The following is a 25,337-nucleotide window of genomic DNA, read 5'->3' as shown; positions in this document are numbered from 1 at the left end:
TCATCACGATGTGATTTTTTTTCGTCATCAATGAGAAATACATGTCTGATAGACACAATTGAGTAACCGATTTCTTGGAATCAACTTTTCAGGATTGCGTGTCGGCTTCTCTCCCACGGTGAGTCGTTACCTTGACATTAATCCCCCCGGTCGGCACCTTATTAACCTGTCAAGACCGCCCGGTTGAGACCACGCTGCAACATAGTCGGTCAATGCAGCTAACACACCCGTATTATAGCTACCATTATAGTAGCATTATACTTGTATTAACCCCACCCGGTGCTTCAGCTGTGGCTGCCGTTGAGACTAGACAGCTAGCTTGGATTGGCTGGTAACGCAATGAACTTTAATAGCAAGCGCTTCACTGTATAATTAATGAAGCTGGCTTGAAGCCGAGGTTTCGGTTAGTTAAATGCAGTTCTCGGTATCATTTGGGGATGTTCAGCTGGCTCACACTGGCTGCGTGTCTGGCTGCACTGCTCGGCTTGTTTTTCTGGTCCCGCAAGCAGCTATCGATAGGTAAGGTGTGCCTTGGCCAACATGAGTCAACTCTTTCCTCTTGCAGGAGCACAGCTAACGTTAGTGTAATAAATAACACATGAAATTGGTTGCTTTTATAACGGAATGAAACTATGTCCACACACAATTTGGTAGTGACAACAGTTTTGAATGAGAGAGACTGCACTTGACTGGTCTGGTACACACTGGAGCAGACTGAAGTTAAATTATGTCTGTAGGACATCAACAACAGGATACTGACTCCACTCTGATCTCACAATGGCTGGAAATAATATCTGTAACCATAGTAACGTTTACACCAGTAATATCAGTAACCAGAGGCGTCAGCTCATCCTTAAGATCTTAATAAACCCCCACTGACAGCAGCATCTTAGCTTTTTCATAAAATAAAATAAATCAAGGTTTCCTTATTAATTTGGTAAAAATGTATCACCGGGAAAAGAAAATCTCACCATCGGGCTCAGAGAGGTGTTGATATTGGATCCACATTAAACTCAAAGTTTGCCAAGTTCTCATGAACTGTTGGAGTTGATACTTGGTGCTGAAACATGGAATGTTAATGGAACTGTCTGACTCTATCTCATTCAATGGCTGCTTATAGGATTCCTGTTCCTGAGTCATTCATGGCATTTTTGCGAGGTTTTTGCATTATTCTCTAATGCCCACCAGTCTGCATACAATTGGTACCAGTACTTCAGAACCGCTATAGTACAGAGAGTTAGACCCACCTGAGACCTGTTTCTGTATTTGTACGCAATTGTCTTAACCGAGAAACACTGGCAGGAAATTGTTATTTTGCAGCAATGGTTTCTCCTGATTGGTTGCTTTAATAGGATTGAAGAATTGTGCGGTTTTGCCATAAATCTTTTTTGCCAATGGCATCTTTGGCTCCTGTTATTGTTAATTCAGTATGTGCCAGATATGACCAGATTTTGCTTCCCGTTCCATGGCTGTCAATAAGGACACATCCAGTATCACCTGCTGTCCTGTTGTCTATCCTTCTTGAATTCTGCAATGCAAGTGTTTACATTAATGGTAATTGGCAGAACTTGTTCATCATGTACTGGTACTCTTTGGCATCAGACCTGGTTTTGCAACATCTGATGCAATAGGACAAACACCAGCTACAGCAATTGTGTCACACTGTTCCCTGATTTTTGGACTTGATGTCTCCTTTATAACTGTTGCTGTCTGTCGCTCACTGCCCTGTCCCTCCACAGTGGTTGCAGCGTGTCGTCCAGCCATGGCACAACAGGATGGCGCTGCCAAGAAGAACCCCGCTGTTGCGGCACTGCATTCCCACTTCATGGTGGGATCAGTGTCGGAGGAGAACTCAGAGGATGAGATCCTGGGGAAACCAGACATGATGCAGCTGGAGGGAAAGGACTCGCGTTCCATGTCGCCATCATCCGTTAGCTCAGACAGCACCTATGAGATGGGCTCCTTCGAGCACATTGATGGCTCCCTGCACAACCTGAGGTTAGAATCTGAGCCTGTTCTGTGTGCATCACTTCTAGTCTTGGCAATTTTTATTGGTAATAAGGCTGCACACAGTACTAATGAAATAATCATGTTGCATTTTCATGCAGAATATTGTGATAATGATATGAATTGTCAATTTGTCAAGATGTGGACACGGGTTTCTCTATATAATGTATTGTCTAGTTCTGATCTGCTGATGGTCAGTTTGAATAAAATGGAAGATTTTCTTTAACATGCTACATGTTTATTTGCAGGCTAGAGTTTCTATACAGCACTATAATACCTAGTTGTTTGAGAAGCTGTTTTGAGACATTTTTGCCTTCAAGAAAACATGGCAGGCTCTTTGGGTTTGGAAATGTAGGTAGTCAATGTTGAAATTAGTTTTGATGTTGTTTATATGTTTTGGGTTAATTGTGCAGCCCTATTGAACCGCTATGAAAAGGTGTTTGTCGGGTTCATGTTTCTGTCTCACCAAATTGATGCATTACATTTGCATATCAGGAACACGTCACATTACTGAAATACGGAATTTGATGAGTTTCAATGGATATGAAGCATGTAAAATAAGATATAAATAGCTGACCTGCCACTTTAAAAGATGTCTGTAGGAGTTTGCCTACGATCTGAAATGGCCTGGCACTGTGGCGTAGTACACTGTGTTCACTTTAATGAGCTCCCCCTTCGTGGGTTGGCCCCCCCCCCTTTTTTTTTTACAGCAGGTGTGAAAAATGTGGTCTCACCAGCTAGCTTATACACACTGCCACAGAGTGTCTCTGTGTTGTGAGTCTGTGAGGTCGGCCTGCTCTAGTCCCTCTGACTGCACAGTCCACTGTCCCTTTCACAGACAAGGCACTGCCTTGTGAATTTATTTATTTATCTCAAAAGCTTCACAGAACATTTGAATCTTAACATTTGCGTGTGGACAAATCGTTTGGAGTTAATATGCATTATTTTGTTTTGATGTTATTCTGTGTTGCAGTCTGTATGTTGATGATGCTGTGAACCATCCTTACAAGCTTCTCCCTTAGCAAATGGCTGGATTTAAACAACTACTTTTTAATGTTAGGTATATGTGTGGGACATTTGTTTTTAAACCAGGGTATGTAGACAGTGATGTTTTGTGCCTCCGGGACAGTTTCACTGAAATCAGTCAGGACTACACTGTCCAAACAGGAAATGCTGGACAGGGGTATCTGCCTCCCCTCTCCCCATCCTTTTCTTTCCCATAACACCAGGCAAACGCAATCACCCCATAGCTAGATTAAAATCAGTGGTGTCTCGTTTGCCTCATGCCAGTACCCCTACTGTGATGCAAGAGTGCAGTATCAGGCCAGAGGAGCCAGCCAGCCAAACGTGCTCAGGCGCTGCCACGCCCTCCCCCTGTACTCCCTGCTCCTCTTTTGGCTCCCTTCGGGGATGGGGGGGGGGGGGGGGGGGGGGGGGTGGAGCTTGCCTTGGGGGTGTGAGGCTTGCCTTGGGGGGTGGGGCTTGACACGGAGAGCTCTGTACGTCCCATTGGAGACTTTAAAGAGTATTGCCCAAACCTGTAAACACATTTCAGGAATGAGTCCAAGCTGCTTCTTAGTTTGTTGTCGACAGGTAGACTTTCCTGGAGTCTGAAGGTGTCCTGTCTTGTTTTACACATTATACTCTGCTTTGTCAATGGATATACAAGCAGATTATTTCTCTTAAAGATGATCGATATTGACTCTTTACTTTTGCTGTTCTAATCCTGATGCAGCACTGAGTATCATCGTTCACGTCATAGGTCAGTTTTCAGGTCCTTCTTTCCCTTTTTCCCCCTTTATTTTTAGACCTCAGCTGTAAGCAATATCATTTCAGATAAGAGACAGTAGTCAAATCCTCTGTTCCTCACACAGTAGTTCTCTTATCAGTATGTGATGATATGGGTGTGCGTTTATCTACTGGCTGCAAATGTAAACTGTTGTGAAACTGCAGCTGCTGTTGAAAGTATCTTATGTGATCTTTTGCATGTGGCAAGTTAATTCCAAAATTATTGTAGCTGTAAGATACAGATTATTCAATGTTTTGTACACTTGAAAATGAAATATTGAGAATTATCTGTTTGTTATTAGCATAGTTAAAGCAGCTACGAGCAACTTTTTCGATTGTTATTAAACAGTATAAATTTAATATCAATGCATCACATCTTACCTCTAATAGTCGACGATACCAACGCAGAGTAGTCTCGCTTGAACCCCGAGTGAATCGGCCAGTGTTAGTGTGTCTGTAGCCAGGGCAGATCAGGAATTGAAATGAAACGGTTTGCAGCAGCCACTTCGGCCATAACCACAAAATAACTTCCAAAAAACCTGTTAGAATATAACGAGAGATGTTCCCGTGAGTATGCGTGGCGTTCACATTGTTTATGTTATGTTGCTAGGCAGCGCAAACGGCGTAAAAAGGCAGCTGCGTTTCACTTCCTGGTTTCACTTCCGCGTTTCACTTCCGGGTTACCCGGTCCGGTTGCTCTAGAGAGCCCCCTGTTGGCGCGAGTTTAGACAGACTATAGACTTAATAATCACCTAAGGGAGCAATCTCAGATACACACGGCTTTGGTCTCGTCGACTATTAGAGGTAAGATGTGATGCATTGATATTAAATTTATACTGTTTAATAACAATCGAAAAAGTTGCTCGTAGCTGCTTTAAAGAGGGCATGAAACATTTGATCATATCATATGACATATGATTTGCATTTCACCTCAGACAAAACAGGACACTGCTTTCAAGTCTGAAATCTTGCTAGATTTGCTAAAAAGATGAACAACATTTCATCTTTTCGCTAACTAGTGTGCTGCTTGATGACATCACTGAAATGTTGTTCATTTTTCTAGCAAATCTAAGTAAATTTCAACAAATGAACGACAGTCATAGATATCCAATGTTTCATCTCATCTTTAAATAATACCCTGGGAGTATTCTAGGCCCACTAAATGTGCATTCTCCATGTTTCTTAAAACAGGCCAAGCATGTCGGGGCTCCACCTGGTGAAGCAGGGCAGAGACCGCCGCCGAATCGACCTGCAGAGGGACTTCACTGTGGCCTCTCCTGCTGAATTTGTCACCCGCTTTGGTGGCAACAAGGTCATCGAAAAGGTCATGATGATTTTGATGTAGCACCTTTCAAAAGCATCCTATGCTAAAAGTAAGGGGTGAGAGTATAAATAGGGAGAGAGTCTCGACACGCGCTCCATTCCTAGTTCATAAAACCTCAATCAATCATGTACTGAACTCATATTAAAAACAAATGCAAACCAGCAAATAATTACACAACTAAATCATTTGTGTGTTTGCCTCGGGTAGTCATATAATTTTATGACTAGCAAACATTGTTGGGGGTCGTTACTCAAAAAAGTAATATATTACACATTACACATTACTTAAAAAAAAGTAATGCCTTACTTTACTTAATTACTCCCTGGAGCAAGTAATTCGTTACACTACTTGTTACATTAATTTTGCCTTACTCCTAAACATAGACTGAGATGCATTGTCAGTTAACAACATTACCTTACGCCAGAGTCCTGCACGGGTCCAATTTTGCAAACCCGTGCCCGCCCAGACCCGTCAATATAAGAACCGTGCCCGCCCCGTTACCTGTGATTATCTCAAAATCAAAACCGGCCCCGCCCAGACCCGTCGTTATAAGACCCGTGGCCCGACCCGTTATCAACGAATCACACAGCCTAGAAACACAGTCGCTCACTTTGAACCAAACTGCCACCATTTCACACAGGAGGCTACTAATTCGCAGTCTCTAGCTGAGACACATCACCTGTAACGTTAGCAGTAGCACTTAGCAGCAGCAGCTAACGTTAGTTCAGTAACCAGCTGGTCAGCACTATCAGACAACACAGTGTTGTGCAACAAGCAGACTTAACAAATATTTCCATCCAAAGCATGTCCGGTATAATCCACGCTGCGTTTATGATCGCTGTTCCGCTGACAGAAATGCAGTTTTACAATGTCCATTAACTAACGTTATCTCTCCACCACTTGCACGTTCGTTGTTATGGAAACCAGAGAGCGTCTCGTTGTCTCCAGTCACGTTGACTCCCGCGGCTGAGTTTTAAATGTTTATGTGGTGCAGTCCGTAGCATCAAACAATGCAGTATGCACACTTGAAACATGCCGGTTATGTAGAGAAACAAAGCGTAAAACAACTGTTTGACAGGGGGTAACAAAATCTCTCCTCTCGCTCCGTCTGCCTGACTTCCGGAACAGCACACACACACATGTCATGCACCAGAGATTACCGTAGTGACTGTGAATTCAGCGTGAGCGCAACAAAAACATAGATGGCTCTAATACAGTCAATTATTGTGCCCAAGCACTGCCCGCCCGCGTTTAGTTCATGTGTACCCATGCCCGTACCCGTGAATTTATAGAAGTATTTTTTTTTACCTGTTACACAAGCTTTATGCGGGTAACCCGCAGGTACCCACGGGTACCCGACCCGTTGCAGGACTCTGCCTTACGCTACATTATGCCCACATATCAGCACAAATCCCTATCCTAATCTGAAAGGGAGACAACTCCAACTTTCTGTTCTGCATAGCTATATCCAGAAAAATAACGTCAATCCCTTACCGTACTTACAGCCTTCACCATAGAAATATCTGACACTGGCAACATTTCCTCTGACAATGCAACAAGCCTGTTTATCTCTGCCTTTCACCTTACCTGCTGCCACACAGGTCGAGCGGTCAGCGTGGACTCAGCCACTCTGCCAGCTTTGTGTTTTAATAGCATGTTGCCTTCTGGTGCTTGGGGAGATTTGTCATGTTCACAGTGGTGGATACATTCTGGCCTGAGCAAAGTTTGCACTTTACCATCACACTGCTGTCCATTCCTGCAACAATTTGAAGTATGTGCATAATCCACCCATCAAAAGTTGTAGACTGCATGCTGCTATTTCCCCTCCGCTCGCATCTGATCAGTCACTGTGTTTACAATGGTCTGTTGAGCCATTGCAGACACCGTAGTAGTTTCGGGAAGTTATACTACAAGAATGGATCGGCTGAAGGGACACAGACGCGTGAACCAATGAATCATCACTCGTCATCATGCCTAAAACCTAACCAATCGTTACTCCCCCCCCCTCCCCCCAGCCATCCATTATAGCCACACAAAAGATGTGTGTTGTTTACAGTCAGCTGTTGTGTTGCGCAATCGAGTGAATGAAACCACGTTTGATGTTTTCTCTATAATCCTGCAGATTCAAACCTGATCCTGCTGAAAACTTGTGTAACGCAAGTAACGACTTGAGTGTTTGATTAGTAACTGTAATGTGATTACTGGATTTAGGGACTGTAATGCCTTACACTACTCGTTGCCGACAAATGTAATGTGATTACAGTAACCCCCAACACTGCTACAAAACGTGCTATTTTGGAATATCTCAATCCAGCACAAGGAGTTGTCATATCTCACAGCCAGGGCCCAAAATAAACTTTTTGACTCACCGGCCAAGTGGCTGGTAGATCGAAAAAATCCACCGGCCAAGCATATTTTTTACCGGTCAAAATAATAAATTGCATTTTTGTGTCACATATACATGGAATGATTTAAATAAGTCTTTAACACATACGTTTTTTTAATTAACCTGAAAGTAAACAAACACACTAGTAACTCATCTATTTTGCTCTTCCAGGTCCTCATAGCCAACAATGGCATCGCAGCGGTCAAATGCATGCGCTCCATCCGCCGCTGGGCCTACGAGATGTTCCGCAATGAAAGAGCAATCCGCTTTGTTGTCATGGTGACCCCAGAGGACCTGAAGGCCAACGCAGGTGGGTTTTGCTAGGATATTATCTCTGCAGAGGTAAAACCCATAGTGAGTGCTCAAACTGTGTGATGCCTAATGACGCAGCAAAACATCTGACCCAGCTAAGGGCTAGCCTTAATGAGGTGGAACAAACACACAAGGCTCCTAGCGAGGGACTGGCCAGTTCACACTCTGCAGCTGTCCATACAGGTACGATTGGCTGTGTCTGCGGGTGGGAAGCCTGTCCTGGTTGCTGCATTAGCGCCTCCTCTGGTCAGTCGAGGCGCCTGTTTGGGGTGGAAGGGAACTGGTGGGAATAGCATGATCCTCCCACGTGCTACGTCCTGCCAGTTAAGCTCCCCGCTGTCAGGTGAAATGAAGCGGCTGGCAACTGCGCATGTGTCAGAGGAAGCATGGTGCTAGCCTACGGCTCTCCCCAGATCGGCAGAGGGGGAAATTGGCCAAGTACAATTGGGAGAAAATGGGGAAAATCATCAACCAAAGTTAGCAGTCTTCCAGACGCAGACGTGCAGCATTGGTAAAATCATTTCCGTGACTGGATCAGTACTTTTTGAACATTTTCAGCACATTTTAACAATACCATGATAATACTGATAACCGTGATCATTTTGGTCACTATAATCCTGATAGGAAATATTCATACCATTTCATCTCTAACCCTGACAAATTATTTAACTGATAAGATAAGGCATTTAGGCATATACTGTATGTGATTGCAGTTAAAGCTGAATCAATCAGTAGCTCTCAACCCAAAGCCCTGCTGGTTTTCATTCTAATTGGGCTGATTTCCACCTAGATATAGAGTGAATGCAATTAACTAATAACTGGTAGAAAGATAGCAGTGCTATTGAGAACCAGTGAGATATATGACTAAATGCTTTGCTGAAATCATTCACTTCACTGCCACTGACTCATTAATTCTCCCCGGGTCTGTCCTCCGCAGAGTACATCAAAATGGCAGATCATTACGTGCCTGTGCCAGGAGGGACCAATAACAACAACTACGCCAATGTTGAGCTCATTCTGGACATTGCTAAACGTATACCTGTACAGGTACGGGAATATACTGTTTTCATTTGATTTATAGTTCTATCTATGGTAAATAATGACTTTGTAATTGATTACCACTTATTATTGTAATGCTTTACAGGCAGTGTGGGCTGGGTGGGGTCATGCCTCAGAGAACCCCAAACTCCCTGAGTTGCTAAACAAGCATGGCATTGCTTTTATGGGTAAACAATTATTTTCTGTTTTGTTGACCTAATTGATCTTCACATTATCTGGACTATGGAAAAGAGTTGAATTGTTTTTTTAAATGGATTTGCCTTTCCTAGGTCCCCCAAGTCAGGCCATGTGGGCTCTTGGAGACAAGATTGCCTCGTCTATCGTGGCTCAGACAGCTGGCATTCCAACCCTGCCCTGGAGTGGGATAGGTAAGACCTGCTTCTGGGTGGTACTGTCTCCAAACAGCCAAAATGTCCTGGGGTAACAGGAAACACCCAAAATGTCCTGGGGCAACAGAAACACAGACAATGTCCTGGGACAACAGTAAACAGAATTTTTAATTTGGCAACTCAGTCATGAAGGAGGGGAAATTGGCATGTTTGAAAATTTTCTTATTTATTTTCTCTTTCAAAAACCCATAATTGAAACCTACATTTTCCTCACAGTCATCAATTATGTTTAGTTGGGGGGTATGAACAATATTTTACTCAGAAAAATATTCTAATATGTCTTTACTGCCAATTATTTCAAGTAATTCCTGTGCTTTCAAAGACAAAAAAATATATAAAAAAAATGTGTGCCATCACCCTCATGTAATTTCATGTGAAAATGCAAAGGCCCAATATGCACTGTTTGTGTCTCAGGCCTGACAGTAGAATGGACAGAGAATGACCAAAAGAAGAAAATTGTCAATGTTCCTCCTGATCTGTATGAGCTGGGCTGCATCCAGGATGTAGAGGCTGGCCTGAAGGTAAATATGTCTCCTAACTGTCAGGTTGATGGTGTGTAATTAATGTGACATTTGCTTTTGCATACATCTTCGTATGCTTGCTGAGAAGCAGTATGTGTTCGTTGCCAGGCTGCAGAGACGGTGGGCTACCCTGTAATGGTGAAGGCCTCAGAGGGAGGTGGAGGAAAGGGCATCCGCAAGGTCAACTGTGCTGATGATTTCCCTAACCTCTACAGGCAGGTGAGTGGAAACCCTCACCCTAAATCCAGTATTTAATTTATGTCACTGTGCGTGAGCTAATACAATGTATAATAGTTGTTTTTGTGCATCTGTGAGGATGACTTGCATTCCTTTTTCTCCTTGGTTCTCTAGGTCCAGGCGGAGGTTCCAGGGTCCCCCATCTTCGTCATGCAGCTAGCCAAGCACGCTCGCCACTTGGAGGTGCAGATCTTGGCTGACCAGTATGGCAACGCCATATCCTTGTTTGGCAGAGACTGTTCTGTGCAACGACGCCACCAGAAAATCATAGAGGAGGCTCCTGCGACCATTGCCACCTCGGATGTCTTTGAGGACATGGAAAGGGTATGACCCATCTCGCAGTGCTTGTTCTTACAGTAGAGCAACAATTCCTCTTCCCAGAAAGGCTGTTTGAACCTTCATATGCGTAATGGCAGCGTGTTTTCCCTCCTCAGTGTGCAGTGAAGCTGGCTAAGATGGTGGGCTATGTCAGTGCTGGCACCGTGGAGTACCTCTACAGCCAAGACAGCAGCTTCTACTTCCTGGAGCTCAACCCTCGTCTCCAGGTGGAACACCCCTGCACTGAGATGGTGGCTGATGTCAACCTGCCTGCCGCCCAACTGCAGGTCAGTCTCACTCCCACGCGCACCTGCACCACTACTGAGAGCATGATGTGTTAGATCACACACTAGAGCTGCCGAAAATAATCGATTCAGAGATGCATCGCGATGCTTAATAGGACGATTCTGAATCGATTAACAAATATCAAAAATCGATTATTTAATTTAATTTTTTTTTTTTTTTTTATATAATCAAATAAAATAGAATGTAAGTACATGCAGTTGTTTATTTTAATTATGGATCATAATACAATGCAATTCCAAATGCACTTTTATTTTAAAAGTAGCCACACAGTGAGAAAAAATAAAGTGAGAAAAAATAAATCATGTATTGCGGAAAAAGTGATGCATCAATTTAAGATGCATCGCGATGCATCGGAGATGCATCGAGATGCATCGTATAATCGAATCGAATCGAATCGTAGACTTGTATAATCGCATCGTATCGAATCGTGAAATCAGTGAAGATGCACAGCTCTATCACACACACACACACACATCATATACTCCAGTCCTGTGTCTGTCCAGTAGCAGATAAAGTTAGCACGCTTCACCGCTCAGCACTAGACTGGCCCCCATTTCCATGGCAACCAGCTGCCAACGAAGGAGCCGATATGCAGAAACATTGTAGTAGGCTCTGGTGTTTGTAACAGCAGTTGGTCACGTGGTCTGTTCTGCAGTATTTAGGATTGTGTGTCTATATAGGTCAGTGGCACTCAAGCTGAAGGGCAGTGTCACTGAAGCCACGCAGCCACGCTCATTGGGTGTTCATGTGGGAGGGATACGCTCTGTCCGCTAGACAGGAAGTCAGCCACCTGCTATCATTTCCAAGGCAACAACAGCACTCCCTATCTGGTTAATACTCTGTTTATTAGTAGCCCAGAAAACTAATCACAACACTCAAACATGGTTCTGGAAAAATTTGCAGTTCGTTCAAAGAAAATAAATCGACAATACACATTGGGCCCTCTCTTGGTACAGGCGATATCCCCTATTTGCGCTTGCGCACCTGTTTGCACGTGCCTTAAGGCAGGGAAGATTGCAGTCTGCTGTCCAGGTGTTATGCCGAGTTTTGCACCCCCGCCCGGCAGCAGCTGAACACATCCCCACCTCACGGGAGCATATTGTAATGATTTATACAGTAACATAACTGTTTAAAAATGATATAATTGTTTGGGTAGACGTGACCTCCCTGTTTTTAATTTAAAACAGCCCCAAAATATGGTGGCGATGCAATTACTCGCGGGGAAGCATATCTCGTCACAACAACGGGCGCAAATGCAGATTAGAGGCGTGCCAAATCATTTATGCACGGCGCAAACGGGATTTGGGCGGTGTTAACCACCAGAATTATTCACAGGTGTGGCCGCCCTGGCAATGCCTGGGTGTTACATCAATCAAATCAGATTCCCGTCTTGCAGTCCCTGTAATACAGTTTGCATGAGGCATGCTGTAGTGCTCCCCATGCGTAATTTGGATAGGTGTAGGCCTATTGACTGTATATATTATCCCTATCTCATAACGACACCATCACATCATATACCTGTTAAAAATATCTGAATTTTGATGCAATTCGAGTTATTTTGTTGACTGGTGTGGGACAATAGAAACGTGTTTGCAGCGGCTAAACGGTGGAGACAAAAGAAAAGATTGGAGGATTTACAGTGGACTCAATTAAAACTCGGTGAAACACTGACAGAGTGAGATGGAGAGAGCTTGTGACACATCGGCTGTGGTGCCAACGACCCTCCGGGTTATAGCAGGTGAAGGTGAATAGCCTATTGCAAGTAGGCTACAATGTACAAGTTTTCTCAATTAATTTACCATAACCCCTCCTTGCGATGTGATAAAAGTTGATTGCCTCACTGAATAATCTGCTGGTTACCCAATTTTAGCAGCAGAATTTGATGTCCTGGCTTGGCACGTCCGTGCGTAATGACGTTTCTGCGCTGCGCCGCGCAGAGATTATGGTGCGCTCAAGCTCAGTGAGTGTTGTAGCGCCTAAGAGGTGCTTTTCAAAGCTCTTAGCGCAAAGTAATTGCGCGCTGCTGACGATAGGGTAATGCCATCTATCCCCACATTTTAGCGCTGAAACGCCTGTGTTGGCATGTGGCACGTCTATGCCCAGTACAATTATAACAGGCATGCGCTTGTGCCCGCCCCCAATTTGCATTGCGCACGACGTTAAACGAGCGCAAAAGCTAAATTATTCCTTTTTTTGAAGATGGGGCCCATTAATCCCATGGAAGCAGGAATTGTATGTAATTTGATATACGCAAAGGCCATTTATTATGCCTGTAGGTTAAGAGTGATCAGTATCTGTCAGCCTGTTTTCCTATATTTTTTACCTAAGTTTAAGAACATGAGCTTGATCTTAATTAACACTGCGTGCTGTCAGATTTCTATGGGTATCCCTCTTCACCGGATCAAAGACATCAGGATGCTGTATGCGGTCCAGCCCTGGGGAGACTCTCCCATCGACTTTGAGGGTCTGTCGACAGCCCCCTCGCCACGCGGCCATGTCATCGCAGCCCGCATCACCAGTGAAAACCCTGATGAGGTATGCTATACGCTCAACTGGTACGCAACACAAAGTATTTACACTTGCATGGAGACGAATGTTTTTTTCTCTAGTGGCATACTCTCTTATGTTGTGGTTTTGTCCCTTGTGTTGTCAGTTTTTTTAATGTTGTCATGGTGGCATCTGTCTGTCTGTCTGTCTGTCTGTGTGTAGACACATTCTTGTGAGCGCAATACCCCAAGAACAATACATCATAGAAATACTTGCATCACATAGAGTAGGTCTGAATTAGGGATGTTCATTTTGAAAATTTTCCAAAATCGATAATCGGTGAGAATTAACGATCAATTATCGATTATCGATTTTATTAATACTTAGAAAATTTTCAATATTTTCAATTTTTTTTTTTTTTTTTAACAAAATGAATGCCTATGGCAGAAAATACGAAAGACAACGTGTTCTCCTCAATGAACTCTTTATTTCAATGTGTCTCCTCTCCAACACTGCTGTCCCCGGCGCATGCCGGTGTGAATTTCTCATGTTTAAAACAGTTTTGTTGGCACAAAGGCCCGTGCCCAGCCAGAAAACTAGAGACTATATGAAGCTCCACCTTTTTTTTTTTTTTTTTTTTTTTTAATAATTAAAAAATCGATCCAAATGCCACAGGATCGATTCCAATCCTTAACGATCGATTATCGATTTTCGATAATTGATGAACATCCCTAGTCTGAATGGACATTGGAGCACCTTGCTGCATACATTTACATATTAAAAGGGTAACTAAACACCTAACCCACGTTTATGGTGAAACCTGACACCTAATGGTGAAAAGTGTGGTCGGTGCCAGGTGAACAATGAGGAAAAACGGTGGTGACATCACCTGGAACCAAAGACCAGCCAATAGGAGGTTGGTTTAGGCTTTAGTTAGTTTAATGAGGAAAAGACATTCTTCTTGAAACTACTATAACTCCTTAATTATTTTACAACAGAGTTCATATTTACATCATCTATGTGGCATGTAGACAAGTTTTCTTTTCTTTTCATAAAATATCTTTGCTAACTAATATGCACGACTCCTTAGCATAAGTGGTTATGTTTAATATATCATGGTGTTTATGGTGGGGCTTTAGGCAGCTTAAGTGCCTTTTTTAATCAGTCTTGTTTACCACTTTGTAACACTATTATTATTATTATTATTATTATTATTATTATTATTATTATTATTATTATTATTATGTTAGACATTTTAGACTTGTCTAAATATGAAATCAGCTCTTTCCCCAGAGTTCAGATTGTGGAAAGTGCTGAAAGGAAATGCTTGTATGCATGTGCTTGTTTCAGGGTTTCAAGCCGAGCTCGGGGACGGTGCAGGAACTGAATTTCCGCAGCAATAAGAATGTATGGGGATACTTCAGTGTTGCGGCGGCTGGAGGCCTGCATGAGTTTGCAGACTCACAGTTTGGCCACTGTTTCTCCTGGGGAGAGAATCGTGAAGAAGCAATCTCGTGAGTGCACATAATCCTCTTGAAATCACTACGAGGTAGACGTGAAACAGTATGAAAATTTCACATCATGATTATCGTGACCAAAATAGTTAGGGTATTATCACGGTATTCGTAAAAAATTGCTGAAAATGTTCAAAAAGTACTGAGAGACTCACTGAAATCATTTACAAAGCAAATGTATTATAATAATGATACTATTATACTATTATAATAATACATTTGCTTGTTGTTATTGTTATTATTGTTATCATCATCATCATCATCATCTCACTGTCTTGTCTGTCTGTCTCTCACACACACACACACACATTTTAATTTCTTTATTGGATTTTCGATTAGAGACATTAATCGTATCAAAACCCAATAGTAGCAAGAGTCAATGCAGTACAATACAAGATCATGCTCACAATGTTATCTGTAGGCTATAGACATGGGCAGATCAAAAAAGAAACATGAGGCTCTATGGGTATAAGTGACAGCGTCTTTTCCAAATGAAATGACTGCTAATGATGGCAGACACAGAGCAGTACTTGGCCAACTGTTTTGCAGCTTTTTTTGCCAGTCCAGCAAGTTGGAGTCCTCGCACACACATTTTATGAACATGCCCCAGGCTACCAAATATCAAGACTATAATTTTACAATTGTACTCACATGCAGAGATGGCATTTGCAAGTGTTTGATATTTTGGCCATTTGTAGCTGAAGCATGTATCCATGTACAAATCAAAAGAACATCCAATTTCTAAAATTAAAACAGACTTGGTGGATTCATTGATCATGACAATATCCGGAGTATTTGGACAGCTTTCAACAGTATTGTTAAATGTATTGTTAGATTGGGATGAGGCACACACACACACACACACACACACATTTTAAATACTTTATTTGGTTCCACAAATTACATTTCATAAGCAGGGAAACAAATATATCAGGGTCAATTAATACTGAGCACTTATGGATACACATAGCACCTCCTTCTCCACACTGCTAGACTGCCAATAATTGCTGAGACAGAGCAATATTTGACAGTTTGTTTGGCTCTTGCTCTTGTCAGGCCAGCAATCTGCAGGCCTCTCATGGTGCATTTATGTACATGTCCCAGGCTTCCAAATATAAGCACACTGTATCTACAGGTATAACCTAGGTTCGTGATGGTCTCGAGTAGTGGTTGGTATTTTATATATTTGTCTTGGAATGCCTGGTCCATGTACAGGTCAAAGACACAGCCTACCTCTAGCATCAGCACCTGCTTATGGCTGGTGTCAACAAAAACAGCGTCGGGTGTATTGGGGATATTAGCAAAGACATCACAGGCAGACTCAAACCACTCTGGTACCACTCTACTGTGCTTATATAGTACTGCACTAGCAGGCATGATGTTATGGACTGCATCAGACACAATATTTACAATACGGTCATGGCGAGCTATGTACAGTTGTTTGTATGCATGACATCCATTCGTTATGTGTGCTGTGGATTCTAGATGGTGCTGTGAATCTGGATGGTTCAAACAAAATGGATTGTGAATGTGGGGGTACCAGGTAGACAGATTATATTTCGTGGGTAGCACTTGCAGTCTCGCTTTGATGGCAAACTTTAAAATGTCCTCACCAACCGCAGCGTTCTTAAAAACTGAGTGTGAGACTGAATGGTCAGCAAATCCTAGACACGCTAGTTTCCCCTGCAGTCTAAGTCCACACCAGTGCTGCCTGACCTCAGCCTGCTTTGCATTAATCAGGACTCTCCTAGCTGAAATACCCGTAACCCGAGACACAAGACCTCTGTAACCTAAATAATAAGCCTATTGTACACACACAGACACAGACACACAGACACACACACACACACACACACACACACACACACACACACACACACACACACACACACACACACACACACACACACACACACACACACTCTACCTTCGGTGTTGGATTTGAGTATATGCAATGACCACATGCAGAGTCACAAAGAGATTGATGCTAGTTGCAAGTGTTTCACCTGTTTGGACACTTTTACAACCAATTCGATGACTGCCTGATTTTAACATGGTGCCGTGAGTGCAATGGGGAATAATGTTGACGTTAGTTTGCAGCCTGTGTCCTAACACTAAAAACTTCAGTTTAATGTTACAATATTGACAAGTTAGACAGACAACGAGGACAAAGCGCACGCACATCCAAAACCCAATGAAGGCAGGTGCTGAGCTGAAGGTTTGAAAAACAGTGCAAAAAATCAATAAAAGTAGCTCGCACACTGCAGGGCTCTGTTTCCAGTGGTTTTATTTAGCACCAAGAAAGTAGTGACGTTTCGAGCGTCAAGCTCTTCATCAGACTGATGAAGAGCTTGACTTGGAGATGGCTCGTAAGATTAGTGTTGCCCCCATTCGCAGCGATTTTCTTGTTGCATGTTCTGCAGACTATTCCACCAGGTGTCCCTCTGCATTCTTGTCATAGCCAAAACATGACCACACATCAGATCTAATGTTAGTCCTCTTAAGCCCTAGATATACTCCCAATTGAGGCGGACACCCGACATGGATGCGTAGTTCTGTTTGTTTATACTTGTTTCTGGAGTCGCGGACGAACACGTGAAGTAAGAAAACATCCCAGGGACCGGCTTCCGCCATTTTTCCCATTGCAAATGCCAAACAATGACAACTGCACATGTGTGCCAGACTGAGGGAGACTTTCTTGCTGCCAGCAAGCTGCTGGTGGCTTACACAGCTTGTGGCTGGACAGCATTTCCCGAGAGAAAGCACGGTAATCAAACGTCACGGTTTTAATGATAATTACAATTTGAAATGGTAGTACTAACCATCGGAAATTTTATCGCAGTTTATCATTAAACCGGTAACCGATTCATCTCTACTACGAGCCTTGTACTGTCAACAAGAGGAACTGGTGTTTGGTCAAAATCCATATATTTATTGTTAAATACGACTTACACATCTGGTTTTGTCTTTGTCTCGGTAGCAACATGGTTGTGGCTCTGAAGGAGCTGTCAATCAGAGGAGACTTCAGGACCACGGTGGAGTACCTCATCAAGCTGCTGGAGACGGAGAGCTTCCAGCTCAACACCATCGACACAGGCTGGCTGGACAGGCTTATCTCAGAGAAGATGCAGGTATGCAGAGATGTCCCTGCTGTGCCCATTGGTTGCTCCACTAGAAAGTTATAATGGGATTTCTATGTGTTGTCTTGAGATGATCATAACATACTTGTCTAATTTCTGAATTCTGCCATTCTGTGTCATTATAACATGCATCTTCCCCAAAAAACTGCACATTTTTAAACTACTTATTACATTAATTTTACAATTAAATGGGTTTCTGCTCTCAATCAACAAAAAAACCCATTAAAAAAAATAATGTTTGTAGGCGGAGCGTCCAGACACCATGCTGGGAATTGTGAGCGGGGCTCTTCATGTGGCAGATGTCAATCTGAGGAACAGTGTGTCCAACTTCCTGCACTCTCTGGAAAGGTGTTGTTTCACAGTAGTCATCCATTTCATGCACTTCCTGTACAGGATGCAACTTACTTTCAAACAACACATATACTGTCTGTCTACCCTCTGTGTCCAGGGGCCAGGTGCTGCCGGCACACACACTCCTCAACACTGTGGAGGTGGAGCTGATCTACGAAGGCACTAAGTATGTCCTGAAGGTGACACGCCAGTCTCCCAACTCCTATGTGGTCATCATGAACAGCTCCTCGTCCGAGGTGGACGTCCATCGGCTCAGCGATGGAGGCCTTCTCCTCTCCTACGACGGCAGCAGCTACACCACCTATATGAAGGAGGAGGTGGACAGGTAAGGCAGAAAACAAAAACTTAAGATTTAGGTCAACTCCATTGGTCCAAAAGGGGAATTCCAGCCATTGCAGGTGCCACCTAATAAATAAAATAGGATATTTACCTATGATCAATATTGACAAGAGTTAAAAGCTTGCACCTAATCTTGTGGTTCTGGCTCTGAAACTTTATTAAGACTAATTCTCCCCCCCGCCCGCAGGTACCGCATCACGATTGGGAACAAGACTTGTGTTTTTCAGAAGGAGAATGATCCCTCGCTGCTACGTTCTCCTTCGGCTGGAAAGATCATCCAGTACACAGTAGAGGACGGTGGGCATGTGTTTGCTGGCCAGTGCTATGTTGAGATAGAGGTGTGTTTAGGCTCGTGTATGACACACATGAAACATGCATTCAGCTCCGGTTCACTTTGTTTTCATGTGATACATTAGGTTGTATAGATGTGAACTGTATGCTTGTGTACTCCAGGTGATGAAGATGGTGATGACTCTGACAGCTGCGGAGTCTGGTTGTATTCACTATGTGAAGAGGACTGGAGCTGCACTGGAGCCCGGCTGTGTTATTGCAAAGCTGCAACTGGATGATCCTAGCAGAGTGCAACAGGTATGTCTCACTAACACATTACACCTGTATATGCAGAGTGCAACAGGTATGTCTCACTAAAGGCTGAGACATGGTCGAGCGAGGCACCGCGAGGCAGACCTCCACAAATCGTGCACGCATTCCGCACTGGGACCGAGGCTTTCATGGCCAGAGGGCTGCTCAGATTGTACAGTGATAGTGAGAAACGGCCCATGAAAAGTCACAATGAAGCGCCTTTATGTGCAGTACTGCGGTTTCACTCTCAAACGACCGTATCAGCACATGAATAGAATCACCAAACTTGTTTTTGCTGAATGTAAATAGGTGTTTTTTCAATTCTCAACCTTGTTAGCCTACTTTGTGCTGCTTTATCTCTCTCAACACAGCACATTTACTTGAAATGACTAAAAATGAAGAGGTAGAAATCAAAGTTTTACCACATGGGTCAAGAAATGTGGTCAAGACACGGCTCGGTGTACGTACTTCTTCATTTCATTTCTCTCCCTGTCTCCTGCAAAGCGCAGCGTGCCACGGGAGCTACGCGTTGCTAGGAAAATCTCCAGGTATGCGCTAGTGGTTGTGGAGGCCTCGCCCCCGACGCACCCAGCTCAATGACGTCATATTTGGCGTGCGCCCCCCGTGCCTGGGTGCCTCGCTGGACCATGTCTTGGCCTTTACACACTACACCTGTATATGAAACACTGAATTATGTACAACAGCTTAGTATTTAGACTGAAATCCTTTTTCACTTCAACCCCCCATTCAGGCCACCAAGTCTATAGAGAGGCAACGTCACTTCCTGCTTCAGCACTGTACCAAAGATTTTCGTCCGCCATTTATTTTCCCATAAACATTTCGTAAAATGCTTAGAAAAATAGTTTTACTTGTTCAAACCAAACGGTTCAGATTTATTTAGAACATCCCTAGTCAGATACCCCGACCAAATCCATTGTTACTCGAGTTACGCCAGACCACTTCTGTCCTATGACATTACGTCACCTTCATGTAGTCATTGAGCTTGTAAAAATGGGTGACCGGCCAATTTAGGATTACATCATCGGTTAGCCAGTCAGAAGACATGAGGGGCAGGTCTTGCCAAGTGAATTTCAACAACTGTGGGATCCATAACTACCGCGCGGTAATGTTAAAACGTGAGGATTGGGACAAACTCGGCGATATGCGTGGACTGAATACGGGTGGAAAACGGCAAACCGTTTGACAATTGGTCGACAATTTAACCGCCGACAAATTAACTTGCTCTGCACTGTCGCACAACCAGCAGAGAGGAAGTTGTCTTTCCATGTGAGGTAGGCTCTCCGGCTGACTCAGACACAGCGTCTGCTACACAGTGCACTCCCATGTCGCATCTGCCAAAACAAGTGATTGCCTGTAATCGCACAGTTTATATAACGTTACAGCTAACATTATCTGGTTGCAATCATAACGTGCACATATTGTGTCCGTGGTAACGCCAAAATCATGTTGTTTACAGTTGTAGCGTAATCAGGCGTTAACCTATAGATTTAGGTTCCATGATTAGAGGAAAGTATTGTTTCCAATATGTTTATGTGTTTGGTATGTCTAATATCCTTGTTTAGACCTGGATTTGGAAACTAGACTATAATAAACATTATTTACAGATGGGTTTTTATTAGCCTCAACGCGAGACTCTTCAGTCATTCTTCCTTCAGGGTCTCGGATATGTGGTCCCCACAGCCACTGTATCTACCTCCGAGACAATGTTGTTATCCAAGATGACGGTGCCCTGGAACTCCCAAATAGTGCGTACTTTCCAACACCGAGCCCTTTTTCACATGGCGGAGCCGATGCTCAAAATTGTAAGCTGCACTACACCCTCCCAACCACTGAGCACCGAACCGATACATCCGGCGCTGTGGAGCACCTAAAAACTTTGGCACTGGCATGTGAAAAAGGGCTCGGTATTGGAAAGTACGCACTATTTGGGAGTTCCAGGGCACCGGCATCTTGGATAACAACATTGTCTCGGAGGTAGGAACAGTTTTATTGTGATTGATAGCGTGTATATCGCGTGCAGCCACTTAGCAGGTGTTGCAGTGGCTGTGGGGACCACGCATCCGAGACTCTGAAGGAAGAATGACTGAAGAGTCTCGCATTGAGGCTAGGTTTTTATATAAAACAAAGAAAATATTTCGAAAACTGCGTTTTCTGCCTGCTCTGAGCCCTGGATTATAACCGTTATAATCCTCCTTTTTACAAGTTTAAAAAGCTGCAATTTATTTGACAGCAACCATTTTTTTGCAGACATTTTTTGATAACATCAAACAGGGACACTAGAGTGGCCCACAGAGCTGCATATAACATGTAATGATGTATAGGGAGTAACAGGTTAATTCATATTGTCACTAAAACACACATTGGATCATAAATTAAACCTGCTACTGATGTGATTTTGTGATTACGGTAATCAATGGTTATGGTTCACACCATACAGTATGCTCAGCCAGGTGCCTAATGGTTATTAGAGTTCACAGAATGTAGACAAGCTGTGTGTAATAGCTCTGGCTCATATAGGCCTAAAAGTCCCTCTTTGATGTTACCAGTATATATTACAAATCTGTGCACATGGTTTACTAATCCATGGGCACGGTTTAGAAGTAAGTTGTAATAAAACCGTGCCCACTAAGCTGCCATATTGTTTTTGTACCAGGTGACCCTTGGGGTGTTCCACAGTTCTTCTTTATTGATTAATAATGCTGCCGTTTGTTGAATATTCACTCATTCAGCACAGAAATGTATCAATTGCTTTCGTTGTTCTTGTCAATGGACACGTTTTATAGAGAAATCGTGAAATAATTGTTGCGATGGTGCAGTGTAAATCTCTCTCTTTTTTCACCATACATGAGTTTGCATCCCTGATTATTTCATTGACCGCAGCTATCCAGTGATTCCTGGGTTTCTGTGAGACATATTCAGATGTATTATAAATGATTGCGCCTATACCTTGGAAGATTACTGTCATAACCTTGACTGATATTTTAGGGTTGTGAGCTACTGACCTATTCAGACCAAAATCCAACCCGCATTTATTTGGGGTACAAGTTGCCAAAATGTATGCATGCTTGTGTTTGTCTTGTAGGCAGAGCTGCACACAGGGCCCCTGCCCACCATCCAGGCAGTAGCATTAAGAGGAGAGAAGCTACATAGAGTTTTCCACAACACACTGGACCACCTGGTTGACATCATGAACGGTTACTGTCTTCCTGAACCTTTCTTCAGCGTCAAGGTGAGAATTCTCACACAGGCTCAGACACCAGCTCCGCTAACTCCAAGCAGTTTCTAATAAGCTTCTTATCTTTGTATTTTCACAGTTGAAGGAGTGGGTAGAGAGGCTGATGAAGACCATGCGAGATCCCTCCTTACCCTTGTTGGAGCTGCAAGACATCATGACCAGTGTTTCCGGTCGCATCCCCCCCGCTGTGGAGAAGTCTATCAAGAAGGAGATGGCTCAGTATGCCAGCAATATCACCTCTGTGCTCTGCCAGTTCCCTAGCCAGCAGGTACACACCACACCTAACCACATCTATTAAATATAATTATCATAAACTGTTTCAAGTAAAACTTGTTGTGCACACCAGAGTTTCTGTGCTTTGCTATTTTTTGTAATGCTAATCTTGTCTGCTCTAAAATGTTCAGGTTGTCCCATGGGAATACAAAAAGAACAGGTCATCTGTGAAATAATGTTCTAAGCGTATTGGAATAATTCTGTAAAGTGTGATCGCACACAACGCGCTCATTTGAGCTCCCAGCGCCTTTCTGCAATTCATTCTCAATGTAAGGACGCGCTAAACGCGCTCCTCTTTCAAGGAACGCACCTGGTGTTTCAACGCTGGTGGCGTCTAGTTTTTTTGGCGGAGCACTCTGGGCGTTTTTAAGCTGAAAAAAGTTGAACATTTGGAGGAAAAGCGCGCTGCTCGTCTTTTCACTCATCCTACCTCTTCTCCTCCCAGAGGGATCCTCAACCGCCGCTGCTGCCAGAATTGGCAATAATCTGGCTTTCATGTTGACAGTCAACAACATCAAACGGACAAAACCAGCTGGCTACCGTCCGTGTGGTCTTTGTGTCCTAAACTGTACTGTACGCGACTGCAGGGGAAAACAAAAGGAAGCACAAAAAAAACACTCCGTGCACTGTGTTTTGTGCACAATGGAAGCGCTCTCAACATGATTTTCATAGCGTTCTGACTGAAAAAACCACATTGGGGGTGAACAATGTCTACAATGTCTTTCAAAAGATATTTTGGCGTTAGTTTGGCAGTACGATTTCTCAACTGCAATATCCCATTTAGAGTGTCATAGGTCTTACAGTGGCTGGAAAAATCCTCCTCCCCCTTGACTTTTAGTACTATTTGTTGTGCAAACATATTATTTCAAAATACATCCAAGTAACTGAGTTTGTCGGAGTGAGGATAAGCAGAAAGTGTGTGTGTGTGTGTGTGTGTGTGTGTGTGCGTGCGTGCGCGCGCGTGCGTGCATGCAGCAGCCAGTTTACAATGAGTTTCTAAGATCTAGTCTTACATCATAGTTGATAATGTGAGCAGATGTCTCTCCTCACAGAAGTTGCAAGATTTGTGTTAACATCACACAGGATCTTCTGTTTCTATCACTTGTGCAACGTTTTGGTCTAGATAGATTTTAGATTATTTGATATTCATGCAAATCTGATGAATAGCCTGAATAGCCACGAGTAACAAACAAAGTCTAGTAGTCGTACAGCATAATCACACGACTAACTATATGCAGCTCTATATCTAATTCTAATTTAAAATGTTAGGATCATTTTGGATATCCACGACAATATTCCACCTAATCCTGAGAGTACCTGTACACTAGTTTAGGTGTAACAGGAACAGATTATCAGATGGGTCTTTACTGCCATGGGGCATACATGCTTGTGGGAATTAACAGTTTGTCTCCCTTGTTTCCAGATTGCAAACATCCTTGACAGCCATGCTGCTACTCTTAACAGGAAGTCAGAGAGAGAGGTCTTCTTTATGAACACACAGAGCATCGTCCAGCTGGTGCAGAAGTGAGTATCCTGACATAAAGCCAAGATGCATCCTATAACCCAAAAGGAGTGTGCAGACCTGGGCCCAGTTGCACAAAGCACCTTAGGTTAAGATTTCCCTTAGGGTCAGAGTTAAGGTGTCCATAAAATAGAATCGGCTGCGCAAAATGCCCTTAAATCTTCTCCATGAGGTTAAACGTTTTAAGGAAAACATAAGCACAAGATTTAAGCGTGTTTCGTGCAGCCGATTCTATTATATGGACACCTTAACTCGGACCCTAAGGGAAATCTTAACCTAAGGTGCTTTGTGCAACTGGGACCTGGTGCTCAGTGTGGTTAAACACTTCATTCATTCTCACATCTTTTCTTCCTCAGTAGATCCCCCCCGGTTCACAGATGTACAAATCTATTATCTGTCCATGAGTTTTTAATAAGATAACCGCACACCACAATACACATTGTCTTTCCCTCAGAGCTGACTGTTACTCTCTCTGACAGGTATCGCAGTGGCATTCGTGGTCACATGAAGGCCGTGGTGATGGACCTGCTCAGACAGTACCTGAAAGTAGAGATCCAGTTCCAGAATGGTGATGAACAACAGCTACTGAACACATTGTTGTTTTTGCTTTAAGAGTTTACTGTGGTGACCTGTTGTTATATATAAGGAGATTATTTAGTGTATTGGCTTTTGCTTTGCTGTCTTCAAGGGGTCAAAGAGTTGCAGTTACTCTGTTTTTCCACTTGAGGGAACTGTTTCACCGTGAACATCTCAGCATCTTTGAGGCTGCTTGACTTCAGATATGTACTAAGGCTCTTATCTTATACTAATGACCTTATTTGCTTACTTATTTACAGGACACTATGACAAGTGTGTGTTCGCACTGCGTGAGGAAAACAAAGGTGACATGGCCAATGTGCTCAACTACATCTTCTCTCATGCCCAAGTCACCAAGAAGAACCTACTGGTTACTATGCTGATTGTAAGTCTCCTTCCTTACTACATAATTAACCATGCCTTTGTAACTGATGAAGACAGATTTACAAGTTTGCTATGTTCTAATTTTGTGCGCCTAGGACCAGCTGTGTGGCCGTGATCCCACACTGACAGATGAGCTGATGACCATCCTGACTGAACTCACCCAGCTCAGCAAGACCACCAATGCCAAGGTGGCACTGCGTGCCCGACAGGTCCGATGTTGACCCTTCATTTTTGATTTGCATTCTGTAAAGATTAATGGTGCTAGA

General features: G+C 43.3%; 1 protein-coding gene across 4 annotated transcripts in view; it reads left to right on the top strand.

Moving 5' to 3' along the window:
* The window catches only part of acaca (acetyl-CoA carboxylase alpha), a 68,097-nt gene continuing 42,760 nt past the window's right edge, over window positions 1-25,337 (top strand). For 2 of the 4 annotated variants that reach the window (XM_083647484.1, XM_083647482.1), the window contains exons 1-24: window positions 1-118; window positions 1,740-1,998; window positions 4,987-5,119; window positions 7,677-7,815; window positions 8,755-8,864; window positions 8,962-9,043; window positions 9,146-9,244; window positions 9,680-9,786; window positions 9,895-10,005; window positions 10,138-10,347; window positions 10,458-10,628; window positions 13,021-13,182; window positions 14,485-14,648; window positions 17,629-17,779; window positions 18,033-18,136; window positions 18,237-18,464; window positions 18,666-18,816; window positions 18,932-19,066; window positions 22,164-22,310; window positions 22,396-22,584; window positions 24,013-24,113; window positions 24,591-24,679; window positions 24,948-25,072; window positions 25,167-25,280. In XM_083647484.1, coding sequence (XP_083503610.1) covers window positions 1,763-1,998; window positions 4,987-5,119; window positions 7,677-7,815; window positions 8,755-8,864; window positions 8,962-9,043; window positions 9,146-9,244; window positions 9,680-9,786; window positions 9,895-10,005; window positions 10,138-10,347; window positions 10,458-10,628; window positions 13,021-13,182; window positions 14,485-14,648; window positions 17,629-17,779; window positions 18,033-18,136; window positions 18,237-18,464; window positions 18,666-18,816; window positions 18,932-19,066; window positions 22,164-22,310; window positions 22,396-22,584; window positions 24,013-24,113; window positions 24,591-24,679; window positions 24,948-25,072; window positions 25,167-25,280 — 3,258 coding nt within the window. In that variant the 5' untranslated portion in view covers window positions 1-118; window positions 1,740-1,762. Of the gene's footprint in view, window positions 119-1,739; window positions 1,999-3,742; window positions 3,770-4,986; window positions 5,120-7,676; window positions 7,816-8,754; window positions 8,865-8,961; window positions 9,044-9,145; window positions 9,245-9,679; window positions 9,787-9,894; window positions 10,006-10,137; window positions 10,348-10,457; window positions 10,629-13,020; window positions 13,183-14,484; window positions 14,649-17,628; window positions 17,780-18,032; window positions 18,137-18,236; window positions 18,465-18,665; window positions 18,817-18,931; window positions 19,067-22,163; window positions 22,311-22,395; window positions 22,585-24,012; window positions 24,114-24,590; window positions 24,680-24,947; window positions 25,073-25,166; window positions 25,281-25,337 lie in introns of those variants that run through there. The other 2 variants (XM_083647483.1, XM_083647481.1) reach the window with 1 other exon arrangement.

The sequence above is a fragment of the Poromitra crassiceps genome (assembly GCF_964638095.1).
Source record: "Poromitra crassiceps genome assembly, chromosome: 1".
NCBI lineage: Eukaryota > Metazoa > Chordata > Actinopteri > Beryciformes > Melamphaidae > Poromitra > Poromitra crassiceps.
The sequence above is the reverse complement of the archived record's forward strand: the minus strand, read 5'-3'. Positions and strand labels throughout refer to the sequence as shown.